Source organism: Podarcis erhardii (assembly GCF_964252035.2).
Source record: "Podarcis erhardii genome assembly, chromosome: 16".
Classification (NCBI taxonomy): domain Eukaryota; kingdom Metazoa; phylum Chordata; class Lepidosauria; order Squamata; family Lacertidae; genus Podarcis; species Podarcis erhardii.
The window spans coordinates 31,475,342-31,496,906 of record NC_138514.1 but is presented as its reverse complement, the minus strand read 5'-3'; the positions used below and the strand labels follow the sequence as shown (position 1 = coordinate 31,496,906).

General features: G+C 43.8%; 3 protein-coding genes and 1 long non-coding RNA gene across 9 annotated transcripts in view; 3 read left to right on the top strand and 1 right to left on the bottom strand.

Annotated features, from left to right (window-relative positions):
• The window catches only part of EVI2A (ecotropic viral integration site 2A), a 166,724-nt gene that overhangs the window by 20,092 nt on the left and 125,067 nt on the right, over nt 1-21,565 (top strand). The gene's annotated exons all lie outside the window — the stretch shown is intronic.
• NF1 (neurofibromin 1) overlaps nt 1-21,565 on the bottom strand; it is a gene marked incomplete at its 3' end in the record, with an annotated part of 165,357 nt that overhangs the window by 69,800 nt on the left and 73,992 nt on the right. The window lies entirely within an intron of this gene.
• On the top strand, nt 2,686-5,974 carry OMG (oligodendrocyte myelin glycoprotein). 2 transcript variants are annotated; one of them, XM_081843838.1, is made up of 2 exons: nt 2,686-3,288; nt 4,152-5,974. In XM_081843838.1, the coding sequence occupies exon 2, from the start codon at nt 4,158-4,160 to the stop codon at nt 5,484-5,486; it is 1,329 nt and encodes a 442-aa protein (XP_081699964.1). In that variant the 5' UTR covers nt 2,686-3,288; nt 4,152-4,157; the 3' UTR covers nt 5,487-5,974. The 2 variants fall into 2 exon arrangements, with proteins under 2 accessions (XP_081699964.1, XP_081699965.1); XM_081843839.1 differs by lacking the exon at nt 2,686-3,288 and adding an exon at nt 3,909-4,022.
• On the top strand, nt 10,508-15,502 carry LOC309331581. The gene is made up of 3 exons (XR_014151902.1): nt 10,508-10,625; nt 12,085-14,736; nt 14,911-15,502. It is a non-coding gene; the product is annotated as an uncharacterized lncRNA (long non-coding RNA).

The window sequence follows — 21,565 nt, the reverse complement described above, 5'->3', positions numbered from 1 at the left end:
GCATGTAAAATGTATGCTTAGCACTGGCAAAGGAAGCAGCAGTGTGGAAACCCCATTCTCCCTGGAGCAGTCTGCACCTTGCAGAGCCCACACTTTGTCTGACACGTCTGTCAGCTGAGCCAACCGGCAAAAGGGCAAGAGCAGGCTGGAACCCCTCTGTGCACATATACTGCAGGGCTGAGGAATAGTGAAGCCCAGCATCTTTGGGCTGAGTGATGATGCCTTTGGGTGGAGATTGAGGTTTAGTTGCTGTTCCTGATCACATTTGCTTAGAAGGAAAGCCCACTGATGCACCCCGCCATCTCCTTTTCTTGGCATGAAATTGCAAAACAAGGCTGTTTACGAAACGAAAATAAAAACCCACAAGATCTACCAACAAATTCAATAAAAAACACCAACCGCTACCAGCCTACAAAAATATTGTCCCTGAACTCCAAATGCCTGTCTTAAAAAGCAATCTTCAAACAGGAAGCTAGGGCTCTAACCAGGCAACCCTCAGCTCTGGAGGCACTTTGACACCGTCAGTCTATAAACAAAACACTGAGCTAGATGGATCGGACTGCGCCTAAAGGCAGCTTCCTAACCACCCGCTGTACTGGAATGCAATGCAGGTGACAGAGTCCTAGTCCAAATGGGCTTACGTATGGAGCAAGGAAAAGTCATACAGTTGAAACAGTAAAAGTAATTAGCAGCAGATTGTTAGGGGAGTTGGGGAAACAAGTCACCTAGTTTGCGAGACAGAGCACAAAACAAAATGGCTGTTGGCTCTAGCATTGAAATTGTGGTTGTTGATATTATTTATTATTAAAATTTATGCGCCACCTTTCCTCCGCAAACAGCCCAGGGCAGCAAATGTACAGGTGATAAAGCAATCAAAACAATTCCAATACACATGCAGTCAGGAAAAGATCTCAACTTAAAAGGTTTGTTGAAAGAGGAAGGTCTTCAGCAGGTGTCAAACAGGCAACAGTGATGCCCTCCATCTAATATTCAAGGGGAGGGAATTCCAATGGGTAGGTGCCATAGCACTAAAGGCCTGACGCATACATTGTGAAGAATGGACTTCCTGATAAGATGGTATCTGCAGGAGACCCTCAGCTGCAGAACACAGTGATCGATTAGGAATATAGGGAGTGAGACTATCTTTTCAAGTATTCTGGTCCCAAGCTATATCAGGCTTTGTAGACCAAAACCAGCACCCTGAACTTAGCCAGGCAGCTGAACAAGGAAGCAGCACTGAAGAAGTCAAATTCTCATTATAACCTCCATGATCAGAGGCAGACTCCCTCTCACTATCAGTTGCCTTTGAGTATGAATGTGAAACCCAATGGGAGAGCTGTTGTTTTATTTCCTGCATGTGGGATTCCTGGAAGCTGCTGCGGGGGAATAAGATGGCGGATGAAATGGCCACGAAAGGTCTGACCCACCGGAACTCTTCTTATATTCCTAGTCTAGTCTCCAGATAGAACTGCGGAAAAGACTATTCAACCATTGTAAGGAATAGTGCCAACTCAAAATAGACAAAAATGTGGGGGACTCTGAAAAGACAGGTGAAGGACAAGGCGTTACAGAGGGATGGGGTCTTTTCAAAGCTGCTCTTGGAATTAGTTGGTTATTAAAAAAAAGACATAGTAAGAAAAAAAAGTTTCAGAGTTTTATTTTTCAGCACACGCTGTTATCTTTTTATTAGTCACGTGCACCACTAATTCTCAGTGTGGCTATATTATATTGCAGCTGGCATGTCATTAAAACCAATTGCAGCGCTGCGAATAACAGGCTTTACTCGGTAGTTGCTTAAATCAGACAGGCAATTTTGGCATAGGGTCTCTCTGTTAGCGTTTGGGTCAATGGGGGTTAATCTGTTAGGTGGGTGAAGATGAGATGAAGATGTCAACCCAGTGTGCAGCAGCTGTGAAAACAGCAAATTCCATGCTAGAGCTCGTTAGGAAAGGAACTGAAAATAAAACCACCAATATCATAATGCCATTATACAAATCTATGGCGCGGCCGAATTTGTGGAGTAGCGTGCGGAGTTTTCACTGCCTCACCTCAAAAATAATGCTGTAGAGTTGGAAAAGGTTCAGAAAAGGGCAACCCAAATGACCGAGGGGGTGAAGAAGCTCACCTATGAGGAAAGGCTAAAACATCTGGAGCGTTTGGGTTTCGAGAAAAGGTGAGTAAGAGGTGACATTGGTATGTATAAAATGATGCATGGAATGGAGGAAGTGGATAGAGAAAATATTCCCCCACCCCCTCATAACACTGTAACTCCAGGTCATCCAACGAAACTGAACATAGGAAGATTCAGGACAGACAAAATAAAATAATGAACTGGAATTCGCTCCCACACAAAGGAAGTGATGGCCAACTAATTGGAAGGCTTTAAAAGAGGATTAGACAAATTCATGGAGGCTATCAATAGCTACTATATGTGACGGCTATATTTCCCCTCCACTGATGAAGGCAGCCTGCTTCTGAATACCAGTTGCTGGAAACCACAGGAAAGGAGAGTTGTGTTGTGCCTCAGGTCCCATTTGCAGGCTTCCTGCGGAGGCATCAGCTTGGCCGCTGCAAGAACAGGATGCTGGACTCAATGGGCCACTGGCCTGATCCAGCAGGGCTCTCCTTTACGCTCTTAGATATGGGTCAACAGAAGAAGTGCCTCACCCTAAAGCAGGGGGCTGGACTAGGTGATATTTGGCTTTCCCTGAAGTGCTACGAAACCAATTATATTTAATACCACCCTCCCCCGCACAGAGATATTTCAAGAGCTGCATTTAAGGCACACAGAGAATCCCAGCAAGACAAAAGCTGGTTAAAAGTAAAAGCAGGGAGCAGCCGGGAACAGTCAAACGCTGAAGCAAGCTTATGACTAGCACAAATACCAAAAAACGAGACTGGATGCTATTTGCACAGTTAAAGTATGCATGTCGTATCCTAATGCACTGAGACACATCCCAGGGGGAGGGCGGAGGGAAGGAACATGCGGAGAGAAGTTTGGAAACTTGGGCTTTTGCTTTTTTTTTTTAAAAAAAGAAAAGACTGTCCATTTTGTTGAGTATGCAACCCCTTGCAATAAATTTGAGTCAGCACCAAAACGACAGCTCTGCAGTCCTCCGATGGAGCACTGATCAGGTGGTTGCAGAGCCCCTGGAAACGGCAGTACGATGCAGCTGAGGAGGCAAAGCACAACCCACAGACAAACTGTGGCTACCCTGGAGAGTGAGCCGACCTTTGCGTTTCGGTCTTTCAGGGAAACGATGCACTGATACTGCAGCAGGGACTAAGGTAAGTTTGCTTCTTTTGCTCTTTCTTCCTCTCATTTGCTTTTAAGGCCAAATGCTGCCACATTGTACGTGTGTGTGTGTGTGTGTGTGTGTGTGAAAGAGAGAGAGAGAGAAAGAGTATATATTACTATATAGTATAACTCGGCAGCTTCTTAGACCAGCTGTCTACTGCAGTGACAGCTACAGAATCTCATCCCAACATTAAACCCCGATTTGAAAATGGACACCTTGCCAAGCTTGGGGAAAATTAGATTAATATTATGGCAAAGGGGGGGGGGACACAATTAGCAGTCTGAGTTTAAGCTTGCACGGTTCCGAATGCATGTCTGAATTGAAAATGCCATTTGATCAAATTATCTTATTTACAGCAGATAACAGAACTGATGTATAGCTGCAGGGATTTTAAGACTATTCTGTAGCCAGTGATCCTGTCCCTGCTTTATAAAATAATCCATTGTAAAATAAAGAAGGGAGAAAACCCCATAGATAAACATGAAATTCAAAGGGCTGAAAACAGAAAGCAGACATTGTATAACATTTGGAAGAGACTAGCAGTTTAGGAAGAATGCTACCATTGGGAGCTGGAGGCGGATGGGGGGGGGGAGAGAGAGAAAAAGGAGGGAGATGGAAATAGATGAGCCTCTTTCTGCCAGACAGCAAGACAGTAGGATGAAGAGATCCTTTGTAAATAGCTGTGTTTTTTACACCAACGAGGTCTATGCCACAGCAATGTAGGTATGCGTGGTCTTTTTCTTGAAACGCAACTGGAAAGGAACCAGTGTTTTAAAAAATAAACACCACCTTCTGAATTGTATTCATAGTCTGTGCAATAAACTGGCTATTTTGGCATGTATTTGTTTCCAGGCAACAATGGAGAACCGGGTCTTGAAGGCATCGCCCTGCGTCCTGGCGCTTCTCTTCTTCATACCAGCTGTCCAGGGTATCTGCCCTTTGGCGTGCTTGTGCTCAGGAAATGACAGAAACGTGGACTGCTCCAGCAGAAACCTGACCACGCTGCCACATGGACTTCAGGACAACATTACCTATTTAAACCTGTCTTATAACCACTTTGCTGACCTCAACCACCAGCTCACTCGGTTTGCCAATCTGAGGACCCTGGACATTTCCCACAATTGGCTCCAGAGCCTCCCGGCTTATCTGCCCAGGTCGCTGTGGGAAATATATGCTGCACACAACAACATCAAGGTCCTTCAGAAGCTGGACACAGCTTACCAGTGGAACCTTAAAGTCCTTGACGTGTCTGGGAATATGGTGGAAAGGGCTGTTCTGATTAACAACACCATGATCAGCCTCAAGTCCCTCAACCTCAGTAGCAACAAACTGTGGACGGTGCCCACCAATATTCCTTACAACACCGAGACAGTGGATCTATCTAACAACTTCTTGACACAGATACTCCCCGGCACACTGGCAAGGCTGGCACATCTTTCTGAACTTTACCTGCACAACAACAAGTTTGCTTATATTCCTGATGAGGCTTTTGACCAGCTTGCTCAACTGCAGCTCATCACGCTTTACAACAACCCCTGGTCATGCGAGGATAACAAGCAGGACCTCTCCTATTTGCAGAAATGGATAGGAGAGACGAGGGCTACCGTCGTAGGGTCGCCATGCTCAGATGAGGCCACCACCCCTTGGAAGGCTGCCACGCCATTCTCGACAGCTGCAGAGAGCCACCTCCTTGTTAAAGCCATGAAGGCAGCGGACGCAGCTGGGTCTCCAGTGGCAACGGAGCAAACCGGACAAGTGCACCAACAGTTTAGAATGAAGGGTGTTGGCCTGAGCGCCACCGCTGGCCAAACCATCGCCTTCACAAGCACGGACAGGCCACTGGTCCTATACCCGGAAGACCTGAGCACAGAGAAACTCAGCTCTTACGAAGCAGCAGCAGCCACGAACGGCATTTACATGCAAGAGACGACCTCTGTGAATTCAAGCACAATGGGCTTGGTAGGACCGTCCACCACTCCCATGACCTTAAGCATCACCAGTGGGATGCCTACAAACTACTCAAAGAGACCACAGAGCACAGCTGTTACTGTAAAGAGAGAGGAGACGACCACAAAAATCAACCCTCGCGCACCCTCCAAGGCAAATATTCCCAAGGGGTGTTTGGCCTTCATCGTCATGCTTACCACAGTGGCCCTGCAGTCTGGCTATGGATTTGTGCTTAAGTGAATGAATTGCTTCATTTATTCCATATTAATAAAATGGTCAAAGGGGGGGAAACGCTCATGTCCCGCAACGATTCAAATGCCAAGAAGAAATGCCCGTTTAGATTCTGAAATACGACCGTAAACGAGAAGACTGCACAAAATTATGTCTTGATAACCAAGCTGCTACTTACTTTAACTATGTCTTACTGAAATTAAACAGAGGAAGCCTAATTCTATCAAATATAATCGTTTTTATGAAATGTGCTTATTTTGTATTTACATTTTTAATTTTCTTCACACAAAAAATATGAAAAATGTCAGTATTTTATGTATTGATTATGAATAGTTTTGTCATTAAACATCTGGAAAAGGAAAAAAAAAACATGAAAGGCCTATATTATATATGTATTGTCTTGCTTGACTTGCCAGAAAGTCTTGTAATATAACAGTGCTGGTCCTTTATAAAAGGTGACATGCAAAAGGGAGGAAATAAAGTCATCTAAAACTTAACTGCTTCTTATTTTGAGGCACATGGCTGGTGCATCCATGCATAGGCATGTGCAAAAGTTAAATTAATGTAATGATATAACAGAATCATTTTAATATCTACAACAGTGTGTGCATCGGAACACTTGGGCTGCAATCTGAGTTGCCTCACCTAAAAAAAGGATATTGTTGAGTTGGAAAATGTTCAGCAAAGGGCAACCACAATTATCAAGGGGATGGAATGATTCTCCTATGACAAAAGGTTGCAGCTTTGGGACTTTTTAGTTTAAGGGGCAAAGCAAGTAAGAAGTGACATAAGTGATTATGGGATGGAGAAAGCGGAGAGAGAGAGAGGTTTTTCTCCCCCTCTCATAAAGCGAGACATTGGGGCCACCCAATGAAGCTGAATGCTAGAAGATTCAGGAAAGATAAAAGAAAATACTTGTCCATGCAGTACATACCGGTAGGTGGAACTCAGTCTCACAGAAGGCAGTAATGGCTACCAACTTGAATGGCTTTGAAAGATAATTAGATTAATATGGAGGAGAAAGCTATTGATGGCTACTAGCCATGATGGCTATGCTCTGCCTCTGCAGCTGGAGGCAGCGATGTTGCTGAATCCTAGCTGCTGGAAACCACAGGAGGGGAGAGGGATCCTGTGCTCGGGTGCTGCTTGTAGGTTTCCCACAGGCATCCAGCTGGCCACTGTGAGAACAGGATGCTAGACCAGTTAGGCACTTGTCCATATGCAGCAAGCTCTTATTATTTTTTTAACCCCATCAACCAGGTAATAAGCCCCACTGAACTCAACAGGATCTATTTTTGAGTAGACATGGTTAGGATTGCACTGTTGGCTAGGCTTACCACTCACTGCAGCTGGTTGCCTTAATTCACATTCTCCTCCCAAGCATAAATAAAGTCATTACTTCAATTTGCTGAGTTAAGCCCTGCCTCTGCAGAGGGTACAGATAGGGAGACAGTGGCAAGACCAGTAGAGGGAACAGGAAGCTGCATTGCTCAAGGCAGATGAAACAGTCAACTGTGGCTAAAACCAAACAAGTGTTCTGCAAACCCCTTTCATATCACAACTTTATGCCATGGTTTGCAGTCAATGCATAACCATGGTTTAAAGTGTCATAACCTAGCACAGCCAAAGTTAAGGAAAACAAACCATGGTTAAGCATTAATGCACGTATGCAGCCTTAGGGCTGCTCCTCTATCCCCATCTGTTTGACCAGCACTTTTACAAAGAGTTGTTTGTAGATAGAAGACCAACACCTGCAGGTTGTAACTGGATAAGGCAGGGTGGGTCAGCTTGATCCCAATCCCGTTACAACATGCTGCTTGAACACAGGAAGCTGCATTCTACTGAGCAAGACCACTGGTCCATCTAGCCCAGTAAGGGAATACAGTGGTACCTCAGGTTACGTACTTAATTCATTCCGGAGGTCCGTTCTTAACCTGAAACTGTTCTTAACCTGAAGCACCACTTTAGCTAATGGGGCCTCCTGCTGCTGTTGCGCTGCTGGAGCACAATTTTTGTTCTCATCCTGAAGCAAAGTTCTTAACCCAAGGTAGTATTTTTGGGTGAGCGGAGTCTGTAATCTGAAGCGTATGGAACCTGAAGCATATGTAACCCGAGGCACCACTGTACACTGACTGGCAGTAGGTCTGCAGGGTTTCAAACAGGGAGAGTCTCCTAGCACTGCCCGGAGATGCCATTGGGGATTGAACCTTTGACCGTCTGTGTGCAAAGAAATTGCCCTGAGCTACAGCCCTTCCATGCACAGGGCTCAAGTCTTGTCTGAGTAACCTTCAGTTTGTATCCAGAAATGACAGAATGTTTGATGAGGATAATGCGACCCTAAGAACCCACAAAGATGGGGGGGGGAGGCAGCATCCCCATGCAGCTCAGAGGTAGGACACCTGCTTTGCATGTAAAAGGTCCATAGTTCAATCCCCACTATCTCTAGCTTTAAAAAGGGATCAAGCAGCAGGGCATGGGAAAGAGACTGCTCTGTAGCTGCAGCTGCCAGTCAGAGTAGGCTAGGTAGACAAATAATCAGACAAGACAGAAGGCAACTTTCTGCACTGTCCAACATGAAGCTTTCACTAGAAGCGATCAGGAAACTCCATCAAAAAACCAGTTATCTGAACGGATGTACTGACGACAGCCATGCAGAAGCCTGGTTTCCCTGGAAATGAAAGCTATGGGCAAAGTATCTGCTTTGTAGGAACTGGGTGAACACAAAAAGCAGGAATAGGCGGTGGCTGAATGATTAAGCTGACCTAAAGCAGCAGGAGCAGCATATTCTAGTTAGTTGGGTTTTTGGGGGGGAGGAAAGGTTGGGTACTAATCCAAAAGAGAGACCGGTAAATTCATGCTTTTAGTTACATCAGTAATAAAAGTCAGAGGCTGTCTAGGCTTGGAGGAGTGAACTCTGGAAATAAACCCAGGCCAGTGTCCTTGTGAGAGGCTGCGGAAAACCACGACTCTGTTTGGAATGCAAATATTCCTTCGCGAGATGCTAAGGTAGAGAGGGGCAGAACTGGCAGCAAAAGCCTGACACGTGCCAGATCCTTGCTTTGCAGCTCCCACAACAGGTTACATATTGCAGCAGCCATTTCCATGGTTACCAGAAGCAGAGGATTCAGAAAGGGAGACCAGTTCTACATTATTATTATGTTTAAAAAAACCTCAAACCCCAGAGTTGTTTTCCCCCAGCGTGGTTCAAGGAAATCAGAACCGAAAAACAAAGAGAGAACTAGGATTATTATGCTCATCTCATAACTGAAGAAAAGGTGAAGTGGCAGTATCCCAGAGGTGCTAAAAATGGGCCTATTGCTCACCTACGCTACTCTGGGGCCAAATGAACCAGTGCATTCAGACAGCTTCCTCATAGCTGGTTTCGAGAGAGATGGGAGGGTGAATTCCCAGACACACAGAAGAGGCAGAACCTGCCTGACCAGGGGCCCTCCATCTCAGCCAAATGCGCGTTGTCCCTTTTAGTTATTGCTTGCATTTCTGCCCTGCATTCTCAGCCTAACAGGGCTCTCAAAGTGAATGTGAGGATGCTGGCAGTGTGGTATAATAATAATAATAATAGGAGATGGGGCAAGTGCTTTGGCCTCTCAGCCCTATTGGGTGTGGAGAAAGTAGAGAGAGAGAAATCTTGCCAATCTATCCATTCAAAGATAGCCAGCAGATCCCTAGCTTCTCCCACCTCTGCCTTCAAACACAGCAGCCTTGCCCTGTGGCAAAGCATCTGAGGTGAAGACTGGTCATGGTGATCTCAGGGAAGCTCAGCTTCCATTGCTAATCTTCTCACTGAGGGTATCTGACAAGCTTATTAGCAAAGGCAGGTTTCTCCAGGATACACCCTGAAAGCCACTTGCTTCCCCTTCTCATCTCACGCACGCCACCTAATTTCTGATTGATGCGATTTCTGATTAAAACAGTGCTGCTCAGTGATCCATCTTTCTACATAAGATGTGCAGGAAACACGGAATGTGCTTATAGCCTTTTGCTGCTTTAGTTTGAGGTCTCCGGGCGGCCAAATGCCTCAGCCATCAAAGCATCGTGCAGCACCCAGATGTAGTTCTTCTTCTGGAGCATCTGGAAGCCTGCAAGCTTAGCTGCCCCAGAAGGTTGTTCACAGCCATACCACTGGGTTTTGAGATTTCATCAGACCCTACCCACAGTAAAAAGGCAGGCGCACAAAATATTCACAGCCTAAGACACAGCTTGCCTTTCTGAATGACAGACCAGCTTATCTTCACATCATCATGCTTGAAACATATGTTGTCGATATTTTTCCACATTTATTATGTTATTTTTGTGGTATACATATGACATGAGAAAACTTGGTATACTTATTTGTATAAGATTATTCTTGTTTATAAAACCCAATTATAATAATAAAAGGTATAAGGCAAATGGAGCCGTCAACAGGTTAATGAAATGCCAGTGGGTTATTAGCTTTAAACTGATTTGATTAAATCTGTAAATTTACATTGCTTTTCGCAATATAAAACCACACATTGTTTTTAGATGATGCATCCACCTGCCACTACCTTAGATGTGCTATTTTCCTCCTACATTTGAGAGAATGGGGAATGCTGATTTTATTAGCATTTCTACTGAAATGAGTTAAGAGTTTTTAAAAAAATATTCTGATTGACTGGGGCAACTTTCTATAGTTTTACTCAAAAGGTGGTTAGCAGAATAGATTGTTTTTATTGATGCATTTATTTTCTTACATTTATATCCCTCCTTTCTTCCAAGAAGCTCATCAGACTAAGGCCTGCTAAAGTTCAACAAGGTGCCTTCAGACCATACCTATCTAGACAATTGATCAAGAAGACACTGAAGCTCTAGATTTCAAAATATACTGCTGCAATCATTCAAGGTTGAAAATGCTTTCAGCATTTCTATTATGCTTCCTGAATGCTCCATTGAGGTCTATTTTTATTAAAAACAATATTTAGTTTGGATTATGCTTTGCAAACAAGGAAACGAACCTTTTGTTAGCTGCATGGTTACATCATTCTTAAGCTCAACATAAATTGCAGTCCCCAATATTCCTGCCCAGCTGTTTCTAAGACTGAGAGGTGGATAAGCCAAGGAGGTGCATTTGATCTCCCAGGACGAGGATCCGAAGGGGAAAAGAGAGAGGTATGGAATTTGACACTGTGATATAATTGCCTCATTTTGAACATGATAGTACCTGCTCCTTTGATTGATTTATTTTTTGTCTGCTTTCCAACTTTCTTCCAAGGGCACAATAATCACAACACTGGTACTGGTGCATTAGATCAGTGGTTCCCAAAGTTTATTCTCCACAGACCACTTGAACATTGTTGAGGGTCCTGGTGGACCACTTAATTTTTTTACTTGTTATCTGCCTGATGTTGCAACTGTAATAATATTTGGGGTGAGATTTTGATTTATTGCATAGTGCCCAGAAATAATGAATGCTTCTGCATCTCCTTTTTTATTTTAACAACTGAGTAAGTCTATAATAAAAGCTGAAATTCTAAAGAATCTAAATTCTAAAGAATCCAAAAAGTCACTGAAGGAACTGGAGGGCCTTCTCAGTAGTGGCGCCCACCCTGTGGAACACCCTCCCATCAGATGTCAAGTAGATAAACAGCTATTCAGCATTCAGAATAAATCTGAAGGCAGTCCAGTATAGGCAATTTTTTAATGTTTGATGTTTTACTGTGTTTTTATATTTTGTTGAAAGCCAGCCAGAATGGCTGGGGCAACCCAGTCATATGGCTGGGGTATAACAACAAACAAACAAACAAACAAACAAACAAACAAACAAACAAAAACAACAACAATAGGGACTTGTGAGACTCCCTCTTCTAATTATGTAGTTCTTTGGCTCTCATTCTAAGTTGGGGCCCAGGAAATAAAGCATACAGTGGTGCCTTGCAAGACGAAATTAATCCATTCCGCGAGTCTCTTCGTCTTGCGGTTTTTTCGTCTTGTGAAGCACGGCTATTAGCGGCTTAGCGGCTATTAACGGCTTAGCGGCTATTAGCGGCTTAGCGGCTATTAACGGCTTAGCGGCTTTAAGAAAAAGGAAACAAACTCGCAAGAACTCGCAAGACGTTTCGTCTTGCGAAGCAAGCCCATAGGGAAATTTGTCTTGCGGAACGACTCAAAAAATGGAAAACTCTTTCGTCTTGTGCGTTTTTCATCTTGCGAGGCATTCGTCTTGCGAGGTACCACTGTACTTAGAGGAAAGCAGGGGCTGGGCTTGGGTCAAAAACTTCAATAAAGTGTACTAAAAGACAGCATCAAATGCAACAAGATTTGGCCCGCTTAGCTCTCGTTTTTTTCTTATGATGTTGTGTGGCATGCAAAACAATGAATCTCTGCTTTGATATCGCTATATCCAAGGGCCAATTTACATCACCTTTTAAAAAGTCACATAGGATAGACATCTCAGTGGTAAAGGTGTACCACATGCTTGGCAAAGTCCAAAAACAAGATCTCATGAGCCCTGAAGGTGACTTTGTGAAGGAGGCACAGTTGGATGGCTTAGTTTGAGCAGCCAGCAAGCCATTTACAAAGACAACTGTGAGTTATATATTAATTGTATTGTATTGTTGTTCTCTACCAGAACCCCAGGTGCAGGATGCAGTTCGGTCCACACTCCATCTTTATCCTAATGCTCAGTGGGCTTCACTTCATTAACTGTGAGCCAATGGCAAAAGACTCACCCACTACCTTCCAAAGCACCAACAGCACATCCAGTCCTGGCGCAGCCAACACCCCCTCTACCCCTTCTACTCCTGGCCCAGTCAACAACATGGCCACATCACCAGCCAACACCACCACCAGCACGTCCACTAAAGGGCTAACCAGCAATGCCACTATGTCGCCAGCTAACAATGCTATCGCTTCTACTCCTGCACAAGCCACCAACACAGCCAAAGTCACTCAAGGTCAAACCAACGCCACTTCATCTTCTCCTGGCCAAGCTACCAACGCAGCCAAAGTCACTCAAGGTCAAACCAACACCACCTCATCTTCTTCTGGTCAAGCCACCAACGCAGCCAAAGTCACAAAAGATCAAACCAATGCCACTTCATCTTCTCCTGGCCAAGCCACCAACGCAGCCAAAGTCACTCAAGGTCAAACCAACACTACCTCATCTTCTTCTGGTCAAGCCACCAACACAGCCAAAGTCACAAAAGATCAAACCAACGCCACTTCATCTTCTCCTGGCCAAGCCACCAAGACCACAGCCAGCCAGGACAATGGCACTACAAGCGCTTCTCAAAAGAAAACAACCAATATTGCTGTATTCCCAACTTCTTCCTTTTTGGGATTTGCATTGCTTGCCGTTTCCGTACTCTGCCTGTAAGGAAGTATTTCTCTGTTGTACACTGCCATCCTTGGAGGGAAAAAAGGCTTTCCTCTTTCCACTGTTAACTGGTCTGCGAGTCGGTTCTTTGAGAGGTTTCACCTCCTATTTGAAATATTCTACAAATACCCCAATCTTTCACTGAAAGATCGAGCAAATCCAACACTGAAGCTAGTGGATTGTGAGACTGAGGTGGGGACAGGGCAGCTTTTATCTAATCATGGCACATATTCATAAACTATGTAAGCTCTGGGGAGGCTGGAATTACAATTTATTTACATTGCTGGATATGTGAACAACAGCTCACATATAGCCATGGGTTTTCAATGGTCCAGACCACAATTCCTAGCTTTGCTCCCCAAACTGAGGATCATGATCGGTTTCATTCTAAGCAAACCATGATTGTGATGTCAAGGTTTGTTCTTTACTTCAAGTCGTAGTTTTGAGCAATCCCGGTTTTGTCCATTATGCTAGGTCAAGGATTGTAGCTTTTCTCCCACATGCTAAAAGTGGTTGAGATGCTTTTAACTATGATATGCAATCAAGGCCAATGTGAGCAAATAATAGTGAGCAAATAATGAGCTGTGAGTAAATACTCTCTGCTCCTAGCAAAAGAGCTCGTGCCTTCCAAACACTCCCTTCAATCTTCCTTAATTTTGTGATGGAGCAACAGGAGGCAAGAACTAAGCTGGGTTCCCTTCTATCTATCTCATGGTGCATGGGAGACTTGAAGTGTATCATTTGCTGCGCTGATTTGGGGGCCAATGGAAATGGTCCCTAGGCCTCCTTCCCTTGGCACACTTGAAGCCTACTGCACATCTGTGCAATCTGCCTCTCTACATTTTTGCTTTACCCAACTAACCCTATGATCGGATCTAGAAGAGTCACTGCCAAGACAACCTTGTTCTATCTCTAGGCATGCCCAGCCAGCAGTTTCTCGCAACAGTTGCTACAGCGCCCAACCAGAAGGAAGACAGTGAAGCGTCCTATGGAAATGGACAGGTAGCTGTTCCCCCAGGATTCCACCAAATTTATTGACAAAAGCCTATCATGAAGACTGTGACATCTCTGCTGGTCTCTGCAAATGGTCTGCAGCCCCTGCATGGACCATCCTGCATGGACCATGTGAGGGAAGGGGGAAGAGAACAAAATGTGTCTCAAAGACGCCACTGCATCAGGAATGTAGAGGCCAGCAATACAGAAACAGTCCTGCATGGATCAAAGGCCTCAAGGAGTTCTCCTTTATTTTACCTCCAAATCAATAACCTCCAAGACCTCAGGTTGGAAATTTAATGTATTTTGACTGCTTCTGTTGTTAGCTTGTTCTGTAGAGGGGTGTTTTGTCTGCTTGCCTTTTTTTTACAGTTTTATTAATTCTAAAAACACACAGAAACATATTTACACAAAATACAAACATTAACAAACACAAATTACGATTCCCCAATTCTACCCAATTCATTTCTGATATACAAATCACCACGATGTTATTTTGAGCACACCATGCAAAGCTTTAAGTTTAAGCATTTCCAACTGATCCCAATTTTTTAAATCAATTTGGGTTTTGATTACACTTCAATCATTTAGCAAATAACATTCTTGCAAGTGTACTTATATTTAAAACAGTCTCTACGATGTCCTACCATAAGCACAGAGAACCTGTGGCCCTCCAGTCCCCATCATCCCTAGTCAAGAGCAATGACGGCTGCAGCTCATGGGAGTCTGACTATCTGGAGAGCCACAGAATCCCTCTCCTTGTTTTATAATGCTGTGTTTTATTAATCTGAATTAGGGGAGATTGGGGTGGCTGGGTATGATGTGACAGCAACTAATTCAAATCGCACCAGATATCAGAGGACATGTCAAACACTATTCAGGATCATAACAGTGGTGGACTAGAAAATTACCGTATTTTTCGCTCTATAACACGCACTCGACCATAACACGCACATAGTTTTTAGAGGAGGAAAATCCGTAGGCATGCCACCCGTAGGCATTCCCTCCATAACACGCACAGACATTTCCCCTTACTTTTTAGGAGGAAAAAAGTGAGTGTTATGGTGCAAAAAATACGGTAAAAAGAAGATTAACTCCAGAGAAAGGTGGAGCGAAGATCCAGACCTCCTTTTTGAATTAGGGGCATTTATGTTATTTATTTATTAGCAATTAGATCAATGTGTTCTACTGGGGAATCAAGAGGGGATGAAGCCATGTGTAAGACAAGATATAAAAGCAACCTGCCTAACGAAACGCTCCATTCAATGAAAGGGTAACAGCTGGTGGATCAGTCCCAAATGAATAACATGAAAAGTCAACAGGGATGGCATTCCTCACTGTTGATCCCTGGAGAAAAGAGAGCAGACAAGCTGGGCATTGAGCCTAGGGGACGTTCATGGGGAAAGAGTGGGTGATGTGCAGAATTTAGCATCTGGTTGTTTTGGTGCCACTGTGAAATGGAGCCTGTGCCACTCCTTTTTACAAGCAGCAGCTCAAGTTGCACCTGGCAGGTGTGGCAATTGATAGCGGTGAGATCTATAGGCAAGAGATGGATAGGAGAATTTCTATGCTATAGCACTGCCTATAATGCCTTTCTACATGTTTGTTTTAACTGGCAGAAACAACAAATATGCCGTGTCGGACTGTATTTGCTTGCATTAAACATGGCCAAAGCGGATTTATTTTCTTCTGTCATTGACTTAAGCTTCCACATCCATGTAACCACAAGACAAACCACCTTTTGGGCTATGCTTCACAACTGATGATGTACAAATAATTCTCTTGAGAAGAAACATCAGGCCTGTACTCTTGAAAGGAGAGCAGCGATCAAATCACTGACCCTTCCCTCCTTTCCTTGTACATTAGACCTTTTCTCCCTTGCTAGAGACTAAAGTGATGCTTACATACACCGACCGCATTTAACTGTGAATGTTCAGTCTCTTCCATTGATAGATGTTATCCAGAAGTCCTACTTGATTCAGAGGAAGGGCCCCAATATGGTGGATGTTTTGGACTACAATTCCCACCAGCCTCAGCCTGCATGACCAATGTTCAGGGATGATGGGAGTTATGGTCTCTAAAACATCTGAAGGGCACCAGACTAGGCTATGCTGATTCCTCTGTGCTTGGTCCCCTTCAGTGGAAGGAGCTTCCCCCAAACCCCAACAACTGGATGGCCTTCTGTTATGGATGCTTTAGCCCAGATTCCTGCATGGCACAGGGTTGAACTACAGTAGATGGCCCATGGGGTCCCTTACAACCCTACAATTCTATGATTCTAGCTCGGTCTGATGGGAGGAAGACAGCAATTTATGTGTGAAAAACCAGAAAGGAATTAGGCTTCTGAGGCAGGGGTAATGCTAAATATGTACATTATTCCAGTCCACAGTGATATCCACTTGTCGTTGCCTACAATGAGTGCTAGCTCTGGTCCATAAAACCCAACATTTCAAGCAATCATTTCAATAATATGCAAAACACTACAAGCTAATTGGCTGGTTAACACACACACAAAAAGTTTTCCTTGCCAAACACGGATCCAAATACCAGAGTACTTGACATGTAGAAATGGGAGGCGTGATTTAAAGCAGTGTTCCAGGAAAGCGTCCACCATGCTCAACTTTTAACTGAAGCCAATCCAAACCAGCGGACCAGAGCATGATAACATTATCTGGCCTGTAGATGGGAGGATGCAGGATTCAACAATTTCAACAATGGCAGGAAGTTCTCCAAAGCAGTGACCATAGCACCGATAAAACAAAACAAGGCTTCCGCCTACACCCCAAGTGAAAGTTGCACGTAGACCTTAAGAAAGAAAGCAGCCCCTCCCAGCTGAGGAAATTATACGCCCACAAAAACGGCTGAAAGGCAGAAATAGAACTTAATTGTTGCATGCAAAGCAGCGGCCTTACACCTCAAACACTTGCATGTGGAAGCCCTACTGTGGGAAGAGGGGTTGCGAGCGCCTCTGTAGAGAGATCTTTAAAACACTCCAGTTCCTTAATAATTTTGGGAATGTATCCCATGTAGTCAGGCAACCAAAAGCATGAGACTCTTAATCTCAGGGTTGTGGGTTCAAGCCCAACATTGGGCAAAAGATTCCCACATTGCAGGGGGTTGGACTAGATGACCCTCATGGTCGGTTCCAGCTCTACAACTCTATGGTCCTACATTTATGTTTTGGAGGGGCAGCTCAGGAGTTTCAAATGCATGCTTGAAAATTTAAAGAATGAATATGTGGAAGATTGTAAACAAGTGCACTGTGTGCACACACATGCCCCAAAACATACATACATATTAGAAAACCATCAGCTATGTAGTTTCACTTGTCAGAATCTATGCTGGGAGTCTATCTGTATCTCGCAGGGAAGAAGCTGTCCTCTGTTCAATTTTGAGGGGCAAGAATGAACAAGGGAAAGCTCACTCGACAGCTCCTGAAGTTGTTCAAGGTCTGGATTTCATTGGCTGTCCAGGATGAACCCACAGGGTACTGGGCAGCTATTAAACCCTGCTATTTCACTAACTATTCAAAGGCATTTAGTTGCTTTGCAGAGCTGCCAATGTACAGATCTCAAAAGATGCAATGCAGTATTTCAATCAATCCCAGCAAAAGCTTTATGAACTGTTGCTGCAAATAAACAAAATAAAAAGAGAGATTTACTGAGGAGCTTGGGTGGCATAGCAAAAGCAACTAGCTGGAAGGCCTCTGAGGTTGAGAGTTGGAGAAGGAGGTTTCAGGGTGCTGCGATTTTAAAGTTAAGATCTTTATACCAACTGAAGAGAGGTGAGGTTTTAGGTGGGTGTGCCCTCTTGTGGCCATATCACACAACATAAAAGATGCAAGTACAGTAAGCACTTCAGAGATGCAGAAACACTTGCGGATGCTGTTCACCTAGCTTTAGATTTTCAGCACTGATGTTCTGGCTTGATAAATTCTCCCTCCCTCTTATTCTCCCACCCCCTCTGCTGCTACTATTTGCAAAAGAGCTCTTTGGAAAACTAAACAATTTCCAAGATGAACCTTATGCACAAGGTTTGATAAAGGCCATACATATTTGTGTACATCCTACCTTTCTCGTGCCTGACCCCTGCCATACTTAGTGTATTTCAAAAGCAGTACAAGAGCTTTATGTAAGGAGAGGATATTGGGGATGTTGCTACCTGTCCTGCATCTCCTGGGTAGGTGGGAAACAGCACATGGTACCTAGATCATATACACTGAAACAACCACACTCTTGTTCAGAATACACAAAAATGCTTGGGTAAGGTTACCTGAAAACAGAACATAGGAACCTGCCTTATACTGCATCAGACCCACTGGCCCATCTAGCTCAGTACTGTCTACACTGATGGCAGCAGCTCTCCAGGTTTCAGGTAGGCAGTATCTCTCAGCCCTACCTGGCAATGGCAGGGTTTGAACCTGGGACCTTCTGCATGCAAACTCCAAAACTGAGCTACAGCCCTTCAGAACAAGCTGAAGCTACATCTGCTGGCAGCTCCACACATTCTGACTGCTTCAGGGAACATATAACGTGTAGAAATCACAAATAAGTGCATTTGCACCTTCAAACATCAGCACAGACAGGCCAGGTTTCTCGGATCAAGTTTCTGAGGTTCATGAACAGTGGTGTTTAAAACTGTGCACAGAACATGCTTTGTATGTTTGCTGCAGCAACTAAAGTGTCACATTGCTCTAAATAAAAACTGTACTTCCCCTTTCTGGACAGGTTTAGGTCCAGGAAACCTGGTAACGAATAGGAAAGGGATCAAAACCTATTCAGAGGAATCCCACCAATGTGACAATAATTTGCTTCAGTTTTTGCAGATGCATAACACCTATACCTGAGAATTAATTATCCCAGGTTCAACATTCCTCAAATTAAACCTGGATTTAAACAGGTGATAAGAAATGTCCAGTGGTACCTTGAAAACTAGCAAATGCACTGTGGCATAAGTTATGTGGGTCAGAGACCACTTCATAAAGTACTTATCCTTAGGTGAGCAACTGATCAAGATAGATCATGTATGTTATTTGGAATGAGACAGGATGGCCTAACAAAATCCTGCCAAAACTTTTCATAGGCCATGTTCCAACCATCCATTCAAGCTACAAAGATTGAATGAAAGGTATATAGTTTCCTTTATGTTCTTTTTGGCCATTTCTGACCCTGTCTGCCTACAATTCATATATATAACAAGTTGTAGTTTAGGAAAAATAGATTCTGACCTACCAAACCACATCCACATTTATTCAGGAAATTACTTAAGAAGTAGGGACCCACTGCTAAGGAAGGAGACAGAATGTTAAATCAGGGCAGAAGTTTCCAAAAACAGAGGGAAAGTAAGGAAAAGTGGTAAGGCAGTAGATGTTAAGAGTTGATCACACTTCTGAATACCTGCTAATCATAGTCTTATTTAAATGCAGCACCAGGTGTTTTAAAGAGCCTTACCACACAGGTCTCCATTCAGAAGAATCACATCTCTATAATTCAGGCTGAGGCACCTTGTACACACAACATTAGCAGATACAAAACACCTGTGCAGCAAGTAAATGTGGATAGCTCAGTTGCTTACAGCGTGGTGCGGATAACGCCATGGTTTGATCCCCACATGGGACAGCTGTACATTCCTGCACTGCAGGGGGTTGAACTAAATGATCCTCAGAATCCCTTCCAACTCTACAATTCTATGTACCAGGAACCCAACTTGTACATGATGCTGAAACTCTTGGTTAACCCACAAGTTCCCACTCTTTTTTATTGACTTTAGTGCGGTTCTCTATCATGACGGTTCAGAAACTGTTCTATTCACCGACTCGTTATCTGATCAGCAATGTGAACTGCTCAGAAACGGGTGTTAAGCTGCAGTTGCCTTTTAGAAGAAGATGAAACTGAAGGATTCTCTTGCAAGAAACAAAAATGAAAGAAGGTGGCATAGGCGGGTTTCACAACAAGTGTTCAACTGACTCAGAGGCAAGCGATACCATAGCTACTGGTGCTTTTGAAAAGAAAAAGAAAGAGATGCTTTCTCCTCTTAACAGTGAAGCCACAAAGCTCAAAACACATTTGTGTTTCAGACTATCTGTTCCACTCCTGGAAGGGATAGAATTACAGCACTATTGTGCCCTTTTAAGAAGAAAGTCATTCCAGAAAAAAGTCACCTTTGGCAAGTGCACGTATCAGGAAATGAAGATGCACACAGTGTCGTTGCTACTGGCAAATGAAAATATTAACAATAATGTTGCTCTGTAACGACGCCTTTGAGAACATGAGAGCAGCCATGCTGGATCAGAGCAAGAGTACATCCAGCCCAGCATCCTATTTGCCATGTGAGACAATCAGGCACAAAGGCAATAGCTTCCCTCCAAGTGCTGGTCCCTAACAACATGGAGGCTTCTTTTAAATTATTTTAGTATGCCGCCTTTCCATAGTTAAAACCATGCTTAAGGCAGCTTACAATATATTAAAAAAACTGTAATGCAACAGTAGTCAGAAGCAGTAAATATAAGACCAAAAAGCACATAAAACGTAACATCTAAAATAGAAATACAAAATAATTAACATCAGTAACAGCAACGACCCTGCCCTCAACAAAACTCTAAGCCAGTGTTTCCCAAACTTGGGTCTCCAGCTGTTTTTGGACTACAGTTCCCATCATACCTGACCACTGGTTCCTGTTACCTAGGGATGATGGGAGTCGTAGTCCAAAAATAGCCAGAGGCCCAAGTTTGGGAAACCCTGCCCTAAACAATACCCCAGCCCAAGTCTGTTCAGCAACCTCAGTTTCTGCAGCTGGAGTCAGTCCGGGACCCACCCTCCCATGCCAGGTGGGAAAAGGCCTGCAAGGCAGGGAGCGGGTCTATGAGGACTTTTGTCTTTTCTGTGTTTTTATCTTTTTTATATTTTCTGCCTTGATTCCCAGGAAAAGATGGGGTACAAAGAAATATTATTATTACTATTATTGCCACCATGAGTAATAGTCACTGCTCCATAAGTGGCCTGCCCCATAAATTTGTCAAATCCACTTTTAAAGCCATCTGAGCCAGCGGCTGTCCATATCTTGCGGCAGTGAATTCCCTAAATCAGTTGTGCATTTTGTGCAAAGTCCTGACTGTCCTAAATCTTCAGTCAACCAGGTTCACTGAATGAATCAGAGTTCTATAGCATTACAAGAGAGAGAAAATTTGCCTCTGTCCACTACACCTAAAAGAAACCCTGCTGGACCAGACCAAAGGCCTTTCTAGTCAAGCATCCTCTTTTTCACCATGGCTATTCAGGTGCCTGAATGGGAAAAGACCAAAATCGGATGTGACAGCGACAGCTTTCTCTCGCCATGGTTCCCCAGTGACCAGAATTCACACGCATCCTGCCTCTAATTCCAGAGGTAACATATAGGCATACTGAGTAGGAGCCATTGGTGGCTTTATCCTTCCGTAAATTTTATAATTCGGGGTTCCCAAACTGTGGCTCATGGACCACCAGTGGCTGATGAGATACAATCAAGTGGTTTAGGGTGTGGCTTTAAAAATACAATTAAAAACCATATAGCACAGCACATTACAATTGTTACAACAGACAGAAAAATCAGTATGTGGTCTAGCAATTTTCAAGTGGTCCATGGAGACCAAAGTTTGGGAGCCACTGGTCTAATCTCCTTTTAAAGTTGTTTTAAATCAGGAGCTTTCAGAAAAGATGGAGTCCTATGTGTGCATGTGGAGTGACAATCATGCTCCATTTTACTT

What these genes read in the sequence shown, in the direction of transcription:
- OMG (XM_081843838.1), top strand. Translation starts at nt 4,158, where the DNA reads ATGGAGAACCGGGTCTTGAAGGCATCGCCCTGCGTCCTGGCGCTTCTC.